Consider the following 22,686-nt stretch of genomic DNA (forward strand, 5'->3'; position numbering starts at 1 on the left):
GCTAATGTGCTGACCTGCTGCCCTCCTTGCCTGGTAATGAGAAGACCTGGACCTGCATCTTTCTAACTTAGAACAAAGTTACAAAGCTTGCTGGCATGCCTCCAGTTTTCTGAAGTCTCAGGGACACAAAATACTTCCAACTCACCTGCTACAGCACCTGGACGCTGCCATCTGTGAGTTTACCATGGCAACTAGTGCCACACCATTTATGGACTCTTGGACACAGAGAAATCACATCCACCAAGACTGGGGCACTGTCAGGTGACCTCAGTATGCTGATGATATAGTTCTGATGAACTTGACTGAAATTGGACTACAGAGGTTATTAAATCATCTCCGCACTTTCGATGTTGAAAATGAGATGGCTGTGTCTCTTACAAAGACCCATATCACGGTGTCTGGAAGGAAGGTTGAAAAGAAAAGGAGATGGCTCCTACGCAGCCTGCCACTATCAAGAAGCTCTTGCTATGAATACCTTAGTGTCTGGCTGCAGGATTGACTGTCTTATCCTTTCGATCTTAATTCATTAAAGCCAAAGACAGCCTCCTATATTGCAGCTCTACAACCCTTACATCACAAATTGCAAAGTCTATCTCTGGCGCCTCTTCTTGCAGAGATAAAGGCCAAGTTTATCCCAACCATTAGTTTTGGCACTAAGGCTTTTCCAGGGAGATTTGGGCCCTCTCTCAATCGTGCAGAAGACAAGGCATTTTACCTTCTCTTTCGACTCCCCCAAAATACATCCCTGGCCCAGATACGACTGGAATTAGTCTTACTGAATCAAGTACTAGCTCAGCTCGGCTCCTTACTAAAGTACATGTCACTATTAAGACTGTCTGATCAGGTGACATATTAGTTCCCGGGTATCGAAAGAAATTCAAACTGCTACTCCAACAAAAACAAACAGCTGAACGCAGGCTTTTGTGTTGGCCTTGAATGACTCAGAGGCAAATGAATTTTGAGTGAGTCTTGCACTTTAGTGACTACAACTGAATTGTGTGTATTTGCTCACCTTGCACTTTATTTCGCTGCCTATCGCTGGTCAATTGCCCCGTTCCACCACGGCTGGTGCCGCTTGAGTGGAGGGCTTAGGACCAATAGTTGGACTTGATTGGGCTCCCACTGGTGACGTACATCCGGGGGCGGGCTGCAGGCGGGCCTTCCCTGGGACATCCTCACTTAAGGGAATGGCGGCACCGTCGCGCAGCGGACGCACTTCCTCGGTGAGGCGCTAACAGCTGATTTACGGAGCGCTCTGCTCTCCAATATTTTGCACTCACCTCTTAGTCCTCTGTTGGCTCATTTTTAAAAATTTTATATGCTCATTTTAATGTGTTTGTGAGTCTTGCACTTTAGTGACTACAACTGAATTGTGTGTTTTTGCTCACCTTGCACTTTATTTCGCTGCCTATCGCTGGTCAATTGCCCCGTTCCACCACGGCTGGTGCCGCTTGAGTGGAGGGCTTAGGACCAATAGCTGGGCTTGATTGGGCTCCCCCTGGTGACGTACGTCCGGGGGCGGGCTGCAGGCGGGCCTTCTCTGGGACATCCTCACTTAAGGGAATGGCGGCACCGTCGCGCAGCGGACGCGCGCCGCGGGCGCGCCAAAGGCGAGCCCGTCTGCGCCCGTCCGTGCGCGGACCCCTGGTTCTAGCATTGTCTATTCTAGACTGTCTCTGCTAGGCTGTAACTCATCTGTCCACAAACTACCGGAGAGGGTAATGCTTAAACTCAATCGGGAAGGACTCCTGAGACCCAATGTTGGCCTTAACTCAGTAAGTGGACCACCTTTACAGGATACTGTGCCGATACAGACTAGCAGGCAGGGATGTAAGTTCTCATTACTCAATACCCGATCCCTCCAGAAGCATTGTCTCGAAGTCTTCTCCCTCCTACAGGAAGACACTATTGATATCCTATGTATTACCGAATCCTGGCTCAATGATTTCTCTACCCCAGACTTAGTGGCAGCCCTCCCTCCAAACTTCTCTGCCATATATGCCAACCGGCCAAATAATGCCTTGGGGGGTGGTGTAGCTTTCCTCTTTAACGATATATTAAGGATGGAAACTATATACTCTGAGTGTATTGAAGGTGCAGATGTCCTGGGAGTGAAATTCTGTTCCCCCACAGACTGTGTAACCTTCCTGTTAGTCTACGCCCTCCAAATACAACTGTTAAGTTCCTGGAACCTTTTTTGAAGACGGTCCAGGACCTTCGCACTCGCTATGAGGGGTTGGTGATTCTAGGGGACTTCAACTTCCACTGGGAAATCACCCCGAGGAATAATCAGTCCAATCAACTGGATGAAGTCCTTATGCAGCTAGGACTCACACAGGTAGTGGAGGAGCCAACCCATCGGAAGGGCCACACGTTGGACCTGATCTGGTCCTCCCGCCCTCTTCTAGCTCCCCCGGTGATCTCCCCTTGTCCTTGGTCGGATCACTACCTGATCGAAGGCCAATTTCCTCTTGTGCTAGGACAACAAGAAGTAAAATCTCAGTGGAAATTCCTTCGGAGCTAGAAGCAGGTCAAAGCTGATGAGTTAATTACTGCCCTTTCACATACCATACTTCCCTTGTCATTAAATGACAATGTGAATATTGTAAGCACCGCCTTGCAGGCCTCCCTCAAAGAAGCGATTGAGGCTGTTGCTCCTGCTCGTAAAATCAGAATGAGAGACAAGGGCAAAGCCGCAGGATGGTTTAACGAAGATCTCAGGTTGCAAAAGCAGGTTTTACGCCAACGTGAAAGAGATTGGCGGAAGTCCCGCGCATCCACGGAACATGAAGCTTATACATCGCAGCTTGCACTTTATAAAAAAGCCATTCATTTGAGGAAAGCCGAATTCTATGAAACAGCCATACTAACGGCAACTAACCCCCAGAAAGAGGTTTTTAAAGTCCTGAAGGATCTACGCACTATCAAAGAGCCAAAACCTTTTTTTGACTCCAAAGATTGTCAGGACTTTCAAGACTTCTTCATGAATAAAATTCAGAACTTGGTCTCAGAAATCAATCAGATTCCAATCCCCCCGTGTTCTATAGAACCCCTCCTACCCCCCCACCAGACCCACCATGCAAAAGCTATCAGTTCTACCAGCTCTAACAAAGGAGGGCCTAGCGACTATACTGAACCGGGTGAAATCAGGTTCCCCTGCCGACCCCTGTCCCCCTCAGATTTTTAAGCTGGGTTGGCCTGGATTGGAGGACAAGGTCCTTACGCTGCTAAATCACTCTATAAAGCAGGGACTGGTGCCCTCTAATTTTAAAGAGGCAAGGGTGGTCCCGCTACTTAAGAAAGCTGGTGCGGATCCAAAAAACCTAAAGAACTTCAGGCCTATTTCCCAGCTTCCCTTTCTTGCGAAGATCCTGGAGCAGCATGTTCTACATACTCTCACCCACTTCCTGGAAAGTAACCATCTCCTTGAGCCTAACCATGCAGGTTTCAGAGCTCACCACAGCACGGAATTAGTGATGCTATCCGTGCTGGAGGACCTGAGACTCAAGGCGGATAAAAAGAAACCTAGTGCCCTGATCCTTTTGGACTTGTCCGCGGCATTTGATACCGTCAATCATTGCCAACTTCTAACGCGGATACAGGACCTGGGGATTCGGGGCACAGCCCTCGCCTGGTTGACATCCTTCCTTGAAGACAGGTCGCAACAAGTGCAGCTCGCTGATTTTGTTTCCAAATCAGCAAAACTGACCTGCGGCGTGCCCCAGGGTTCGGCCCTGTCACCTTTACTTTTTAACATATATCTGCAGCCACTGATCGCATCACTGAACAGGCTGGACTGTAGAGTCTACAATTACGCAGATGATACACAAATCCTGATTCAGATTGACGACAATGCTCAGGCTCATTTGAGAATGCGGAACACTCTCACATTCATAACTAGCTGGATGTCGAACAACTTTTTAAAAATAAACCCAGAAAAAACGGAAGTCCTGGCAATCACTACAGCTGCCAATCCTTGGTGCGACCAGTTCTGGCCGGCTGAATTGGGGCCACTTCCAGCCCCAGTGCCAGCAGTCAAAAGTCTTGGCATCAAAATTGATGCCCGACTTTCTATGACTCAGCAGGTATCATCAGTGGTTGGCATCTGTGTGAGTCTGATCCGCCAGCTGAGGAAACTCTCCTCATTTCTATCCTCTTCCACTTTGAGGCTGGCGGTCTCCGCCTTAGTTCTGGCACGGCTGGACTATGGTAATTCCCTTTACTATGGTCTCCCAAACTACCTTCTGGCCCGTCTACAGGTCGTGATGAATGATGCGGCGAGACTTATTTTAAAAAAACCCAGGCACACTCGTGCTACGACCCTTCTTCGCAGCTTACATTGGTTACCCATTGCCCAAAGAATTAAATTTAAAAGTCTCTGCATCGCACACAAAAGGGTTTACGGCTCAGCCCCCAAATACATCAAAGATCGGCTCCCTAGGTATCTACCTACTAGGTCTCTCCGGTCGGCGGAGGCATGTAATCTTCTCTGCCCTCGGTACAATCTTACATCTAAGGGTGGCCGAGCCTTTTCTAGCACGGTCCCTCTGGCATGGAACCTTCTTCCGGTTGAACTCAGGAAGGAAACAAACCTATTATTGTTCAGGAAAAAGCTGAAGACAGTGCTTTTTGTGGAGCGTGGGGACCTCTGTGATCTGCTTTTTCACCTACTGATGTTGTGTATCCGTTGATAGCGCTTAGATACCCCTGGGTGATATAGCGCTCTACAAGCTTATAATAACATAACATAACATAACAATTATGGGAATCGACACTATAACATACCCCCTATAAAACATCACTAGATAAAGAGAATCTCATGGAATAGGAATAAGAATGATTTTAGCAAAATAAGTCATGCATGGATGGTTATGGTTTTTATAAACAACCCCGTCCGCAGTCATATTTAATAGTTTTATTTAGATTTTTTTTGGAAAACCAAGTTGCTACACCTGCGCTTTGGCTTGTGTCAAACTTTAGACTGCCTGCCAAAATGGTAGTCGAAACCTCTTTCTTCCAAGTGCAGACTTTGTCATTAACATAAGGAAAGTTTGGCTCACATTGTATTAAATTGCCCTAAGCTTCCGAATGAGGCTAAGACTTTGCTTTGAAAATGTTTTCATCAGATTGGCATCAGAACATGTCTCCATATGCTACTTTTTTGTTTAAATGGTGAATGCCCTCAAGTGACTGTAGCTGTTCGACTTGGCCCTTGTTGCAGGGTCATCCCTCAACTTTTTGCTTTCCTCCTATATTTTTTCTGACCTGTTGTTGGCTGTTTTATTGCCACGGGCACTTTACCACTGCTGATCAGTGCTAAAGTGCATAAGCTCTCCCTAATGTAAATGGATGTATGGATTAGTGACTCCATGATTGGCTGATTTTGTTTACTTGTCAGACCCTAGTACAGTGCACTGAGTGTGCCCAGGGCTTGTAAACCAAATGCTGCTGGTGGGCTTGCAGCACTGGTTGTGCCACCCACAGAAGCAGCCTGTAAAAGTGTGTCTCAGATCTGCCATTGCAGAGCCTGTGTGCAGTCTGGTACTGCCATGTTCACTGGTCATGTGTACCCACTTGACAGTCCCCAAACCTTCCCTTTTCTTCATATCAGACACCCCTATGATAGGCCCAAGTTCAGGGTGCATTGTAAGTATAAGGTAGGACAAGCCTTGATGTGTGTGGCATGTCCTAATAGTGAATTACAGCCATTTTCGTTTTTCGCTATTGCAAGGCTACCTATTTCCCCTAGGCCAGAAATGGCAGTTAGATTATGGCATCTTATCCGAACTGACTCACGGAACTAGGTAGAAATTCGAGTTTATGATGCCTGAACTCAGAATGATAAAATACATCTTTTAGTGAAGTTGGTTTTAACATTCTGTGTTTGAAAATCCCTCTTTTAGAAAGTAGGTATTTTCTTGTCTAACCATCCAAGCCTTCCTCTGCTAGGTTGTGTATTCCTTGTCTGGAGTTTGAGTGACAGGGGCTGGGGGATTCCAGGAGACAAGGTGAGTCAACCCAGTGCTGAATAGAGAGATCTGCATCTAGATGGGAGGGAGGAGTTGCACCTTGGACCTGAATAGGGCTGTGCCTTCCCTCCACAAGGCCGGCTCCACCCCCTGTGGTGCGTCTGATGTCTCTGCCCTGCACTGTGAAAGGAAAGAAGAAGTCATGTAAACAGAGTGCTCCAGGGCTGACCAGAACTGGTTTGGACTAGGCAAAGGCCTCTCTGCCTGCAGAGAACAAAGAGAAACTGTGTATAACAGACGGGACCAAGAACTTTAGACCACTTTTGGAAACAAGAAGAAACCTTTGCTGAGGAGTGGAACCAGTGAGACTGAGGAGAGACTGTCCCTAAGCTGAAGTGCTGCTTGGGGGATTGGCCTGCAATGGTTGCCTGACTGCCAAAGGAAGGAGAAAGTAACTTTGTGTGCTTTATTCAACTTGTGAAGGATCTCCAAGGACTTGAGAGAAGAGCTTGCCTCCTGCTGAAGTCTCAGGGACAACAGACTTCAACCACCAGCTCCCCAAGAGTTCTTTGGAAGTGCCTGCAGCTGTTTTGGGCCTTCTAAGGGACTGCATGTCGCAAGGAGCTGGAAGCGCGACTCACGAAGAAGAAGCGTGTAGCCATCGCAGCCGCTGCCGTCGCATCACTGAACAAGGGTGTCGCCGCTGTAACTGTAGCATTGCACTGCATTACAAGAAACGTCTTGCAACATCGAAGAAGCGTGTCGCCATCGCAGCTGCCGCATCACTGAGCAAGGGTGTCACCGCTGTAGCTGACGCATTGCACCGCAGAAGCTCCTCACATCCACGGAGAAGCGTGCCGCCTTCACAGCCGCTGTTGTCGCATCACTAAACAAGGGTGTCGCCGCTGCATCTGTTGCATCGAGTGGAAGCGTCTCGCATCGTCAGAGAAGAGTGTCGCCGCCAAAGTCGCTATCGCCGCATCACTGAACAAGGGTGTCGCCGCCGTAGTTGTCGCATCGAGTCGAGACATCTTGCAACATCAGAGGAGCGTGCCGCATCATAAAGATGCCATCTTTGTTTCTTTGCACCGGATCTTCAACGCATCACCGTCTTTGCGTGTAAGGAACCACTGCATCACCATCCCTGCAACACTTTCGTTGTAGAAGCGTTACGCATCTTAAGGTACATGGACTCAAAGTGTCGCATTTTAATATCTAAAGAGAAGTACGTTAATTCTACCATTTTAATTACAGTATTGTGGATTTTTTGTTGTTTCTGGTCTTGTGTTAAATTTACCTCTACCCTGTCTTTGCACTGCCCTGGCAGGTAACACAAGACACAAGTTCTCTAGAATGCATCTGAGGAAGTTTTGATTCTAGGCCAATAAAAATAGACACAGAATTTCATTAGCTAACTCCAGTACGAATGCCCTGTAGCATTGGGGTACCACCAGGGCCCTTGTTGTCCCATGCACAGGAGCCTTAGGCTCACAGTAAAGGAGGTTATCCTCCCAGTAAATGTAATGAATTGCAGAGGGCACACCTGCTGCTTGGGCTTCAGCCTGTTGTCTCATGCCTTCAAGAGTTGGTTAGTCACTCTATGCCCTACAGAACTTCTCCTTGGTGGGTCCTCCTTCCAGCAAGCTCTGGCTGGTCACCAAGGGGGCAATGCCCTCCTCAGTGGGTTCAGGGGTAGCCACCATAGGTGCCCCATCCACCTCACCGGGAAGACATCCAAGAGCCGGTTCCTAACACCCCTGCCTTTTCCTTTCTTAGCAGCTGGCTGGGCCATTTTTCCAGGCTCAAGACCTTTTTAACTCCCATCCTGGGCAGCCATGGACCTTAGGATTACACAGATCCACTCAGGTAACCCTAACATCTCCAGGTGAGCCTTGAGCTCCACTTCTTACCTTGGTGTGCTCAATGTCATTATTTAACAGACAGTCCACATGAATGGCAGGACTCACTGCAACTTTTGGAAGACCTGAAACCCCCACTCAAACAAGGGCCTCAGGATAGTGACCCTCTCTGTTGTCAGCCAAAGCAACCTGGTGGAATGCATTGGGGATCACCTGCTCTGGGGACACCAGATGACTCCTTTCCATAGACAAACTGGCACCCATGTCCCTCAGAGCCTCAACACATTTCCCATTGATGATAACACACTGTCAATACTTTGCAATATTAGAGGACACATGGATTTTAGGAACCATCTCACTGTCACCCTGGGACACTAAGGCAACCTAGCCCCCCCTACTTACTAGGACAAACCCTTTCCTTAGCTCTACACTGACTATTCCTGGGATATTTCCTCCAGTGGGTGGTTATGCTCTTTGAGGGCACTTGGGATTCCCATTGTAGTGCCCATACTCAAAACACTCATAGCATTTGGGAGTTTTTGTCTGCTGATTCTTGTCAGGGAAGCTTTTCTTCTGGTGAACAGATTGGGAATGGGACCCTTTCCTCTGTGAGTTGGTTTTGGGGACTTGAAAGAACTACTTCTGTTTATCTCCCTCCTCTTTCACCTGACGGGAACCCTGACTATCTGTTTGGGAGACCCCCCCCCCCCCCACACCAGCTGCCTTCTTGACCACTCTGGTGCTGACCTTCCTAGCATAATCTAAGAAATCCACCCATGTCTGTGATGAGATTTTGTGGCTGCCCTTGAACAGTTTCCTATACTGTTCCTGGGTTAGTCCAAACTTGATGACTTAAGATGACCTTCATTGCAGCGTAGCATGCCTTTACCCCCACCTCCAGTGTCAAGACTGCATCCCTACCCACTGTAGACATGCACCTCCAACAAACACCACCCTAGGACTCCTCAGGGACCTTGTGCACTCTTAGAACCACTTCACAGGTTGCAAACCGTTTATCCATATCACCCCCCACCACATAACTGGGCACCAAATCTTTGGATATGAAGATTCTTGATTGATTAGTGGTATGTAGCCCCCATTAATGGTGGATCCCACCTGAAGTTCTCTGGTGTTTAGCTCACTGAGGCTCAACTCAAGAGCTAACTCCCTTTCAGCCAGAGCCTGCACCTTCTCCAACTTAGCAAGATCCAGCTGAAGCAATCCCTCCTCCCTCCTGTACTCCAGCTCCTGTAGGGACAGATTCTTAGATGAGATGCTTCTCCCTGCTCTTGGAACCACCACTGTTTCAAGCAAGATGGTGATCCCCTCCACAGGCAGCCCCAGATCCTTCTCAGAGTTTAGGATCATCTCCTCATCCTCCTCCTCAATTTCTTGCTCCTCCTCTTCTGGGGTCCCAGCGCCTACACCACGGGCCTCTGCCCAAGCTATCAGTACCTTTTGCAGCTCCACATTCTGGGTGAAGCCTTGAGTGGACAGTTTAACACCCCTGCAAAATTCTTTGAGTTGGACCGCTGTATAAGTCTCTAGCTTGTCTAACTCAAATTAATCAATTCAGGTGCAGATTCTGCTTCTCCAAAGAGAGATATGGTTCTAGCACAAAATCAAAAACCCAATTAAGGAGAATTGAAAAAGGGTGTGAATTGGTCTTTAGTACAGAGTAGTAGTAAACAACAAAGTACTATATGGTATTGTACAAACACAAGTCCCATCCTCCCCACTGATCACCAATGTTAGAAATTGGACTTCTGGTTGGCAGAGGTATGCACCCTGTCCGAGGAGGAACCACAATCCTAGGCAGGGTAAGTCAGATACACATTAAAGGATTACCTGTGCTCATCCTCTGGTTAGCTTGGTACAGAGCAGCCAGGCTTATCTAAAGAGGCATTGTGTAAAGTATTTGTGAAACACACACACACAGTAACACAATTAAAACACCATAAAAATGCACCACACTGGTTTAGAAAAAGAGACAATGACTATATAAATAAATCAAGAGCAAAACAACAAAGACCCAGTAAATAGAAGCCAAGATATGAATGTTTAAAGAATAAAAAGAGTTCTAGCACTTGCAAACCATTGGAACCAATAAGGGTTATCTGGTTGCACTGGACCGGGGCAAAGTCAACAGTTCAGGCTGACCACGATGGAGCTCAGACCCGGGACAAGAGCCGCGCAGGCCCTTTGACCATAGTATCTTGATCCATGTTGCATCAGCAAGATGCGGGGTGCAGAGGAGCGATGCATCGATGTCGAACCCCACTCGAGGTGATGCGTTGATTTTCTCCATGCAGTGGTGGCGATTCGTCTGTTCCGACCGAAGCATTGAGATCAATTAGTTCCAATGTGTGATGCACCTGATTTCTCCACACAGTCACGTTGATCTCACCAAACAGCTGCAGTGGCGATGCGGGGTTCCAATGCATCGGGATCTCAATATAATGAGTTGGTTCCAAGAGCGATGTGCCAATTCTACTCCCACAACAGGGTCAATGCAATGGTTCTGCTACATGCAGACTGGAGATGCTATGATTTCTCTGGAACAAGAATCTGGAATTACTTCATGTGAACCAGACAAAGGAGCAGCTGTAGAGACTTTGATAGCCCTCAGTCCAAGGCTTCAGGGGGCAAGCCAACAAGCCCTTGGAGATCACTTCAGTTGTAAGGCAGAGTCCAGCTCTCCCTCAGGAGGGTCAGAGAGCAGCAGGCAGAGGGGTAGCTCAAGGGATGACAATAAAAGTGGCGTTTTGGACTTGGCACAGGGTTTTAAATGCCAAGTCAATGTGGCAGTAAAACTGCACACACAGGCTCTGCAGTGGCCGGCCTGAGACATGTTTAAAGGGCTACTTGTGTGGGTGGCACATTCAGTGCTAAAGGCCCACTAATAGCATTTAATTTACAGGCCCTGGGTATTTGGTGTACCACTTTACAAGGGGCTTGCAAATAAATTAAATATGACAATTGTGTACACACCAATGTTACCATGGGGGAGACCCAAAAGCAATTTGACGTGTGAAAATCACAAAATGACAAAATGTTGAGGTAATATTACCACAATATATGTTGCCTTACACAACATGACTTGCTTTTTATTGCAATATAATGTAATCAACCCTGCCACATAAATTGGTCCTCCCATGTTGCATAATATTTCTAGTGGCTCTGTTTTGTGGTACAAAATGCCAAAGCTTCAAAACTGCTGATACATAAGGCATAATGAAAAAAAAGTTATCAAATCGAATTTTAAAAAAACTGTATACAATATCCATAGTCAGTTGCCTAATACAGTATATTGGGGAAACTTTTCTGTCTACTTAACTGGTGGTTTCTGTCTCTTTTTGAGAGCTGTGATTGGAAAACATTGTTGAATATTTGCTGGTGGAGCATTTCCTATGACATTCCAGCTATACTGATCATATTGCATGAAGAGGTGTTATAATTCTGGTTCTATACCGAATATTCCTTATCGAGAAAACGATTTCCTAAAAGAAGAGGCACATGCCAACCATTCCTGCCTTTTCAGAACAAAACGAATACTCTGAACCTGATTTCTACCATAATGGGCAACCTATCTAAACTTTTCCACTGTGCCAACAAATGCCCTCATGCGTTCAAGCTACAGGATGTTTGAAGCCTTACTGTGAAAGGCTTCTAATCTAAGGTTACTCTGTGTGATATTCAGATAAGTACTAACACAATGAAGAAGTTTAGAAAAGACCATTAACTGCTTTAGTAAAATAAGAGACAGGTCTGCAGTACTGGTGCTACCTTAGATGGAAGCACATACGTGGCAATGTGCACATTTTGAATAACAACAATTTGCTTATTGAATGATACTTCTACTTCAGAATCTTTCTCTGCGTTTTTTATAGCTTGAACTTTTTTCTCAGGAAGTCTTATGTTCCTCTGGTGAAAAATGTGTATTTGGTTCCACTGTGCCTTCAAGCAAGATTTATGTGCCTGAAGCATAACTGTTTTGCTGACATATGTGATGGCATCTCATTCAGGTCTACACAATGTGTGTGCCAGCAAAGTATATTTGATACCAGAGGCAATGAGCCATGATCAGGCGTGCAAGAGGAATCATGTAGATATTAAACAAAAGCACTGACAAGGCCAAGCCCTGAGGAGCTTCGCACTTTAATTAATACACCAGACCCAGAACTGACTCACCCTAGCTGAACTGACTGTACTCGTCCAATAGAAAGGAGCGCATCTTTGTTAAGGTCCACCTTTCCCCGCACCAATGATTCCAAACTCTCACATATCATTTCATGATCCATGTGTCATCGAAAGAGCGAGAATAATCAATACCAAAAATGCTTTTCATCTGGAAGGAATGAGATGCGTGTGGCGAATGCCTGGCGAAAATGTAAATATGCTGCTATTACCATTATTAAAAGGAAAAGAGTACAAATAAAAAAAATCTTTAAAGTGTACCTTTTATTTGCCAGATGTGCATACTGTCATTGGAGAACAGGTGATCTACTTAATTCAAGAACATTGGCATTGAGATAAAAGGCAATAGTCATTTAGACAGTTCTCGTTTTAAAATCGAAAAATAAACCTTACACTTGATAGCTTATTCCACTTGAATCAACCCCCACCCCCACTCCCCGTACAACGAATGTAGTACATACATTCTGCATCTGAAGGCGAATGTATTCGTGGGTATTGTACCCACGTGGCTCTTAAAAATCAGTCACAGTACGTGTCCACTGAATTACAGGGTTGCGATATTTTAAAGAATCAATGCATTAAATTACAGCGTACAATTTTCCACTTTGTCAATTGTTCCACGTATGCTTTCGGACCTTATTGTGCAAACAATACATTTCACAAACAAGTGAGAAGAGCACAGCACTCGAATATGTCTCATGCTGCATATTCATTGTATTTCATCAAAATTAAAGTTTGAGCACTTTTTTAGTCTTCGGTTATATAACCAGTGGTGAAAGATTCCTTGTGTTCTTATAGACTATTCATATGTTTTTAGTGCCTCATTCTTGCCAAGATTTTGGAGAAGGCAGGAGCTGTATAAGAGAAGAAATAAAAAAAATAAGAAAAAAAATGTTATACTCCAGAAAATATTTCAAGATATTTCCAATAGTTTCCTGGTCACTTTTAAGACAAATATAACCAAAGAGATAAGAAAAACCTATATTTGTTTGATGACCAGAATATAACAAGCATTGGCAATGCCAATAAATCTGGCTTTAAAAGAATGTTGTATGACAATGTTAAGCGTTTTAGACCACAACCAAAATCCATGTATGATAAAGACTGCCCTCCTCCCATCTGTGCTACTTCCAGTGTAAATTAACATAAATTATCTAAGACGAGCATTCCAATGTCATGTGTGTGCGCCTGAAAGTTCAAGCAAAGAAGCTAGATAAATAAACACGATTAGCACAGCTGTGGCGCGGGCGAGCACTTTTTTGTGGAATCACAAGACTTCTGCCCAACCAAAACATGCACTCCTGTGCCCCAACATGTGGGGGGAGGCAAAGCGCCTTCTCTAGGGTTGCTCACATCATTGTCTGGCAACAGCTGCGCTCTCAAGTCAATCCACAAAAAATGGGATGTTGAGCTGCAGAAAAAAATGACATTGCTGAAAAAGTTATAGTTTGGGTACTTTAAACTGTCAAACATACTGCATGGTTTGTAGAAGCGAAAAAATGAGAACCTCCTCAATGATTCATAGAAAAAGATTTTTGTCATATAAAACATATAAATGCATAATTTATCTATCCAGATATATCATTGGAGCTCATAATGCCGTGAGTGTTTAGGGAATGTATAGTCGCAAATATCCCACCCCTTTATGACACCATCTGACCCTCACTGATGACAGTGGATTTCCATCTATCTTGTGCTGCCACTGGTTGCAGTGGCAGAATCGGTGTGATTACATATTTTGATGTTAACACTGCAGTTTGGCTGGGATCACTACACTGAAGTTAAAGTCACTTCAACGTTAGTAGGTAGTAGCAGGCCCGAACCACTAGCATGTTTTATGGTTCCCTACTCAATAGGCGCCTTCGTTTCTCAGAAAAAAAGTTTGTCAAATCACCTTTAAATAAACCCATTATCGAGGAAATTAATATTTATAATTCCTTACCTAATCGAGCACGTCGCTGAGTGACCTGAAAAGAAATAGAACACTTTATTTTTGGCTCACATTTTTAAATCTGAGTGGATATTCAGCACGGTGTTGTTTCAATACAACTGACACAAAAATATGTTGCAATCCATGCTATAAGTGACAAAATCTGTCTTTTTAAAATCTGATCACTTTATGGATGCATCCTCAGAAATGATGTGTTGTGATGTAATAGTCAATATTAACGTATTCTCTTCCCTTGCCTTCCCTTGCCCTGCTTTGGCTTGTCTTGCCTTGCTTTGCATTCCGTTCCTTTCCTGAGACATCCACCTCTCATCAGAACTTCCCTGAAGCCCTTGGATTTTGTTTTATTCTCTCCTTGCTCACTACTTCATGAAGGCTTCTCCTTTCTAGTGAGGTCTCACAAAGGACATCACCATAAAAAACAACCACATCCTGACAACTTACCTTACATTACCGGAGCATATGAGACATCCGCCTCCCACCAGAACTCACCTGAAGGCCATGGCTTTAGTTTTTTTCTTTTTTCTTTTATCTTTATGTTCACTCATTCCTTAAGGCTTCTCCTTTCTGGTGAGGTGCAAAAGGACCTCCCCATAAAAGACAAGCCAATGTCACCTCCAAACATACCAAGCAATCTCATCTCCTTCACACCTCTAACCTGGAGAGAGAGTGGGACCAACAAAAGGTATGAGGAAGAGTGGGGAGTAATGAAGAATACCCAAATAATCTATAATAACCATCAATTCCCTTTTTCTTCAACATATGGGGCATACCAAAGCCGAGAGAATGAAGGAGGCAGACGAAATATATAAAAAAGCATTACAGGATACATCACACCATGAAGTCTTTTCTAATACAGCACAGCAACTTAATGAAAGGTTCAAACAATCACAACCACAAAATCAACAAGAGACTGATCCGCAGACAATCAACAGGGACCATCAGGTAATGATGGGTCAGAAAAACAATAGAGAGTCATCATGTCAGCCATATAAATATCTAAAGTCGAATGAGCTTGACAGAAGCCCAAGAGACATTAGTCCCTGTCCTCAACCATCCCTTCACAAATGGGAAAGGTGGATATCAGCCATTAATTAGATAAGCTTGCACCGTTAAAGTGCAAATATAGGGACATTGGTCGACATGTTTCATATGTATGAAACATGTCGACAAATTTACGTATAGTGGATCCAGTTATACGATCCACATCTATACAGAATTATCCTTTTACTAATTCTTGAATCACTTATTTTAGTAAAGATTTCCTTTATTGATCCAAGGATTTTTTAGACTCACAACTTTATTACTTGTTTGGGAGCACTACTTCTGGACACTGCTACAAATGCCAGTGGTTACCTCCGGGTGGAGGTTGCATACAACTGTATAAAAGCCCTATGATGATGCACCCACGCTACGTATAACGGTGGAGAATCAAGATATACCACCACATCACTTATGTGCGTGTATGAGGGTTTTTTAAGAAGGTCTCTAAAAAAAACCTGGTGCTGTAGTATCAAGTGATCCACTCTCCACTTGATTGTTTTGATTGTATCTAGATACATGTCAGTGAACACAGTCATTACTCAAAATGCAAATACAGTATGATAAATAAATCATTGTCCAGCCAAATACTTGCTTTTATAAGAAAAAGCAGGATTTGATTTCTAATTCTACACATTCAAATAGATGCATCATTCAACGGCAATAACACAATCCCCTTGAAGTTGGATCCCTAGTAGTTGTCAGGCTAATCCCTGTTCCACCTTCCTTTGTGTAACATGTTCAGGGTTATTCTCCATTTACTGAAGGCTGCATCAGGGAATGCATACTCTCAGGCCATACTCAAGTGTTCCCTTTTGACTCTTCAGGCTTGCAGTCAAAAGTCTCTTTGGGGCCACAGCACCTTCAGTAGTCATTAACCCAGGGAATCAAAGGTCTAATGTCAGTCTTACCCATATCTGCGGTATGGCAGTGTTTAGTGGTGCATCTAGTGCCCTCTCTTGAGGTGCCCCCAAGTTTGGATCCTGTACGGTGAAGTTGGGCTTCTTGCGATGGATGCAGCAGCACCCGATGTTACAGGCTCTTCCTGGGATCGGTGCTACTTGTGCTCAGTGCTAACAAAAGGTAAGTTGTGCTTCTCCTAACAAAAAGGGTGGGTGGGAGTTCCTGTGCTCCCAACTGTAACTCAAGTGAGGGTACGATGTCCTCAATGGTGTCCCATGATATTCTCAGTGAAACAGTCAGGTTCAGTTGATGTGCTAAACCCATAGATCACAGCAGTAATCATTTTGTCTGAGCCACAGCAGTTGGTCACAACAATATTGGCGCCCCCATCTGGTGTACAAGCAGCTGTGTGTCTCATTAATAGGGGTAGACTCTTTGGGGCAGCTGCCCTAAAAGATTTCTCACACTCCAGCCCAATTAAGTTAATCAGTGGCCCCTTCTGGGATACAGGATCACCGTGGCATGGCATTGCAGGCCTGGTGCTTCTCTTGTGGTGCACTTCACATGACTAAGATCATGGCAGCCCTTTTCTGGCATATGGATAGCAATGGACTGTTCCTGCACAAGGGCAATCACCCGATAGGTGAGCAGCTGCTTTCGTCACACCTCACTCAGGAATTCCTCTCGGCAGGGTTCCTCACTGGCCCTCGCTCCCTCCAATGCCCCTTTCTTCCTCACAAGGCACACTGGTCTTGGCAAGCTGGCAGGTGCCGGTGCTTCAGGTTCTGGGCAAGTGGTTTTGGGATCTCTGGGTGATGTCAGCAGGGGGACTAGCAGGCCTTGGCCTCCACTCCTGGTAACAGGCAGAAGTCTTGCAGAGATTCCCCTCCTCACACAGCCCATCTGGCTGCTTGGCAGATGACACATTTTTGAGGACTTAACCTCCCTTTCTTATAGTCTTTTTGAACTGAAAATATGATTTAAGGTCTGGGTCTATGACATTTATGTAAGGGTTCTGTTTCTTTTGAAGTGGGTACCGGCGCATCTCCTTTTCATCTTCCTTCATGAAAGAGGGCTGACAAAGGGGGCACACCTCTGAAACTGATTGTCCATAACATAACGTATGGGAGTGACCAGCGTTTATATCTAGATGTCATCCACAGTGATATGTACATCAAAGGGTTAATCCCAGACCCTCAGTCCTACTCTGTATGATTCTCTTATCAGCCCCATCTCCCTCCCTGAGATATGTCCAGGCCCCTTCCTTGTGATCTATCACTGAATCATCGAAGAGCAGTCTTTGAATTGCAATGGGAGCCTGTTCCCTCCTGTGTGTCCCCACCAGGTCTCAGGCATACAGCAAAACACAAATCTGTCTGGAGGGATTCCTCTCCTCCTCCTGCTTTTGCTAGGCAGTCCAGGCTTCCCAAAATGTAACCCATGGTCCTCCATACATTGTACCATTGCAGGCACACTCACAGGTACATTCAGAGCACACTTTGTGTGCAGCACTAATACCTCTATACATGTACCTCGCATGTACACATGCATTCAGCACACACATCCTCAGTTTGAAAACACGGTTCAGCACTGAAGATTTTCTGTTTTTAAACAGGGTGTGTTATTTCAAAACACATACATTGCCAGCACACAAACCCAATATGTGCAATACACATCAATTTACCCTTCATGTATTGTACTTCAAGCAAGCACACATAAAGGCAGTGCACGCGGTCCCTGCGCACATATGGCATGGTAAGACATCTCTCATGTAATATATTCCTCTCAGACATACATACACGTGGTGCAAATATTATCCACACATGCACTACATCTCTATCCCTGTATTGCACACTTTCCAGATATGCATACATTGAGCATGGAGTCACTACCCATGTGCGATGCAATACCTCACAGCCTGTAGCACTCACCTCAGTAACAAAGGGTGAAAATGTCCTGTTCACAACTACTGATCACTACACAGTGTGTTATCAACACTGTGCTTGTGCTGTTTAATTCCTGGTGGAGGCGGTAGCCTTCTACTACTTTGAGGGTAGCACCTTGGGTGCCCCTCCCAGTCGAACAAGACCACAATCTGTGAAACAGGCCTATATCATGGCACACATGCATGACCCATGTTCTCCTTTGACAAAAACATTCAGCATTCGGGATTCAGACAACCATACAGGTGGGCACTCAGGCCAGAGGTACACGTATCTTACCATGCAGTGGACTTTTCCGTTCCAAAACAGGACATTTCAGAAAGGGTGGTATTGCTTTTATATATCCGTGTGTTACTGGATCCAAACCAGATTTTCAGTTATGAGTTAAATAAGAAAATGACCAAACCTTGGAATATGCAGATGCTTGTTTGAAGATTTCTAGTCCAGAGTCTGCTAACTCATCAGTTCGTTCCTGAGGCTTTGTTACTGTATTAAACACAAGATAAACAACAGACATTTTTTTGGCACAAATAATTTAAAAAAAAGTATATTGTTAAACAAATGCAAGCAGAACCAATAGCCGAAAAAACTATTCTAAATCATCTTACTCATGTGGCAGGGTATGTTTAGGACCTAAAATCTTGTCGGAAGTTGCACAGCCAATTTTTGTTTAAAAACACTCTGGAGGCTTTCCAATGAATGTAGCTTACAGTGGAGCCTTCTGTGATGGAGTAAATGCATTGCCGGGCCACAGACTGCCATTTGCTGCCTAAGTCATGTCTTATTACTATCCAATTGGAAGTCCCACTCCCTACGGAGTAACTATCAGTGGGAGGGGTATTAATGTACTGTGTACAATAACGACTTTCCGTCCTTCCAAATGTGGCTAAGTCACACTCCCTGCGGAGTAACTGTCAGTGGGAGGGGTATTAATGGACTGTGTACAATAACGCCTTTCCGTCCTTACAAATGTGGCTAAGGAGAGTCCTGAGTGGGGTAAGCAGAAAAAACAATTCCCTGAAGTTGCACATCCTCCTCTCATTAGCGAGACATAGGGCTGGAGGGAACTGGCTCCTGAAAAGTTAATCTGAATGATGGTGGAATCCAGGAATTAGGAATTACTTTCTGTGAATGACAACAAACGTGGTCCAGATATACAAATATTCAGGATGAAAATAGCTCTCACAAATTGAGTATTGACCATTTTTACCTGTCTCTCAAGGGATCGCAGAGAACCTGCCAGTGAATAGTATATATAAATTAGGCCGGTCGCTATCTCCAACCCTCTATGATTGGCTAAAAAAACAAAGAGATGGTGGCCTACAAGGGACAGCAGATTACCATTCCTGTGTGTGCATTACCAAATGGGAAACTAATTTTTTAAAGCAGCATGTGGTCCTTAAAAGGACAGGTACTACTTTAAGAAAATGTTTCCTATTTAGGAAGATGCAATAGGCATCAGGCAGGGGTACCCCGGACCACGGCCTGTTAATCTGGGATACAACCAACAGCTTCCCCTATGTGAGTGTTACCCGTTCTTTGAGGGAGTGGGTATCACTTCAATTGCTAAGGGCCACATTTGTAGTCTCACGCCATGAATACATCATTGCAATTTCCAAAGAGGAGGGAATGCACCATTCACTCCCCGTCCAAATTACCATTTAGAATGAGCTTTGTGGTTCAGAAAGAGCTTTGTGAATTGTATAATGGGTAAGACAATACTAAAATGTCATCATGCAATTGCAAATACAGTGAATTTATACACAATATTTAACTGAATCTGCCCCTAATGGCATAATCTGTTTTCGCCACCATATTTTAATTAGCAGCTGTCCCCATTAGGACTGAAAATTGCAGCATATACCTCCCTTGCAGGTGCATTTGCAAATTCTGCCACTGAAAAGCACAGCAGGAGCCCTCCGTCCTGTAAGTATCATTGCTCGCCCCTTCTAATGGGGCGGGGTAAAGGTAATTTTGGACAGATTACCATGATCCTACTTTCCTTTTTTTAGTAGCTGGAAGTGTTTGTGGATCCACTAGAACATGCTACTTTCCCACTTAATTCGCATCTGCCACTGCCTTTGAAATAAAAATGCTCTAGGCATGGATGAACCACCAGCAAGCAGCCTTTCAATGCTCTTCGCCACTATGGAGAACTTCTATAATGAAAGGCGGCAGTTCTGGCTTATAGACATGAGCTGAGTGGGAACATGTGTGCTACTGCAGAGTAATCAGGTATTTTTGCTTTTGGGTGAATTCGGGTAATTTTACTTGAATTTTTCTCCTGCGTTGCTTCCCCTCACGCTAGGCAGTCTCAGCCAGAATTTTGCATACAAAGAGCGCAGCAGCATTTTTAATTTCTCCTGATCTGCCCAGCCTGTCTAATGCTTCTCACCATAATGTAAGCATTTTTTTGCATGCAGATTTTCACTATCTTGGTTATTATTGCATCTGAAGTCCACTACATCGGCCTGTTTATGTCACTTGGAACTCAAGTGAACTGTTTTTATCTCAGAATAGAATACTGCTGAAAATCTTGGAGGCTAGCCTACTGGCCCCTTTTTGCCTATATATCCTCCGACGCTGAATTAACATGTTTTCTTGATCAATATTTAATTGTCAAGTGCTTTATGAATAAGGAAATTTGCTGATGTTACATGAAACTTATCTTGATTGGATGCACTTATTCCTGGCTATATTTTGGACACTCTACTGCGCAGCTTTCTTCTCACTAGTATACTTTCAATACATTAACATCTGCTTCATTTGGGGGAGTCACTGGCTCATGACAGGGGCACTTTTTGTTGCTTCTAAGTCTTCTACCAAGGTTGTGCTTCTTTCCTTTTGTCTCATAGATGTTGTTCTATTTCTTATATATGGAGTCGTCTTCTGGTCAAATGATTTTTTCCTTATCTGGAAATATGCTGTCTTCCCACTAAGACATCACCAACTGTACAACACGACATAATGAATAAAATGAAATGAAATGAATAAAAACTTATTTCGCGCTACTTTGCCCGAAGGCATCAAGGTGCCTATGAAAAAAAATCATAAAAGGCAGAGCCCTAAAACTAAGGATAAGCTTTGGCAAAGAGCCATGTCTTCAAGGCCTTTCTGAAGGCTTGCATCGATGGCAGGGACCTAATATCACAGGGTAAAGTATTCCACCATCTAGGGGCAAGGCTCGAGAGAGCCCTGCCTCCCCACTTAGCTCTTCGTACTCGGGGAACTGATAATAGAAACTTCTTGGAAGAACGGAGGTTTCTAGAAGGAGCATATGGGACCAACAGGTCTTTTATGCCTCACATCTCTTTTCTAGTCAAGGCCCCATAGACCAAACAAAGAACCTTGAAGGAGATTCTGGCTTCAATCGGAAGCCAGTGTAAGGACTTCCTAGCGGCAGTGGCTGATGACCTCCTGGGCAAATCCAGTACAAACTTAGCTGCAGCGTTTTGAACAGTTTGTAAACACTGTATTAAGCACTTATTTATTCCTGCATATAAAGCATTGCAATAATCAAGCCGAGAAGCTATTAGTGCGACCACAATTTGCTTCCGGGCTTGGAGAGACAAATAATGCTTGATCTTCCGCAGGATCTTAATAATGCCCCAGCATGTGGAGATAGTCCTATTTACTTGTTGACCCATTGCAGGATCGGGTCAATCATGACCCCAAGATTTCGGGCCAAGAGCGTAGGAACAGGGCAAGTCCCCAGAGATGAGGGCCACCATTCAGCAGACCAAATGTCATCCTTCCCGCCGAACACTAGGAACTCTGTCTTCTCGCCATTCAGCCTCAATGAATTGTCAATCATCCATTGGGCAACTGCCTCCATACAGTGTCTAAAATTGGAGGCAGGAGACTGGGCAGACTGGGCGAGAGACAGCATGATCTGAGTGTCATCGGCGTAGGAGACTACCTCCTACGACATAAAAAAAAACCTTGGATCTCCAACAAAGTATACACAACTGGTAACTCTGGAAGCCCCATGAAAGCAATAAAAATCTTGAAACCTTTCGTCATGGAGGCCAAATCTACACTTCAATGGATAGAAGAAAAATAAACTAATCTTGAATCCAGGGTGTCAGAGGTAGAGCATCGTTTTAGCAATGTACATGACGCGTCAGCCAAGATAGAGGGCATATTCAAGGAGATTGCAATTCCAAAGAAACAAACTGCAGATTTAGAAAATCATAATCGACATAACAATCTTAGAATATATGGAATTCCTCAGGGGGCAGAGGGTTCTGAGATTCTTGCCTTTCTTAAGTTACAAATACTAAAGATAGTGGGGCTCAAGGAGAATATCAGCCTTGATCTGCAACTTGCTCATAGAGTTGTCACTAAATCTTTGGCAACTTCATTATCTGATCATTCTACAGGGTTAATAGTACTTTTTTTGTTTTGTTTTTTCAATAGCCAAGCAGCTGAAGCAAATTCTTTGCTCTGGCCAAAGGGTCTTTTTCTCACAGACCATGCCTCATGCTACTGCTGCCTACCGAAAGGAATTCCTATTCTTCCATCCTGCGTTACGTTCTATGAATGCAAGATATGGTACTGTGCATCCTTGTTTCTTCAAAGTGACTTAGAAGGAGAGAACTTGTTCATTAGATTTTTCAGACGACCTAGTAAATTTTTTTTTTTAATGCAATGCAATGCAAAATTATTGTTTTCTTTTTATTTTCTCTGTTTGAATGAAGTAATTTTTTTTATACTTACTCTAAGATGTGTTCTACAACTACTAATAGCATTTTTCCTTTTTACAGATGTCTCTTGTCTAACCAGACCACTTCCTCAGATGCATTTATTTCTCCACATGTTTCCCA

General features: G+C 44.4%; 1 protein-coding gene across 1 annotated transcript in view; it reads right to left on the reverse strand.

Annotated features, from left to right (window-relative positions):
* Window positions 1-12,274: 12,274 nt before the first annotated feature.
* The window catches only part of TGFBI (transforming growth factor beta induced), a 281,071-nt gene continuing 270,659 nt past the window's right edge, over window positions 12,275-22,686 (reverse strand). The window contains exons 15-17 of the mRNA XM_078653226.1: window positions 18,267-18,346; window positions 13,968-13,992; window positions 12,275-12,879 (exon numbers count right to left, since the gene is read on the reverse strand). Of these exons, the coding sequence (XP_078509352.1) occupies window positions 12,839-12,879; window positions 13,968-13,992; window positions 18,267-18,346 (146 nt within the window). The 3' untranslated portion in view covers window positions 12,275-12,838. The remainder of the gene's footprint in view (window positions 12,880-13,967; window positions 13,993-18,266; window positions 18,347-22,686) is intronic.

This window comes from Lissotriton helveticus, chromosome 7 (assembly GCF_964261635.1).
Source record: "Lissotriton helveticus chromosome 7, aLisHel1.1, whole genome shotgun sequence".
NCBI lineage: Eukaryota > Metazoa > Chordata > Amphibia > Caudata > Salamandridae > Lissotriton > Lissotriton helveticus.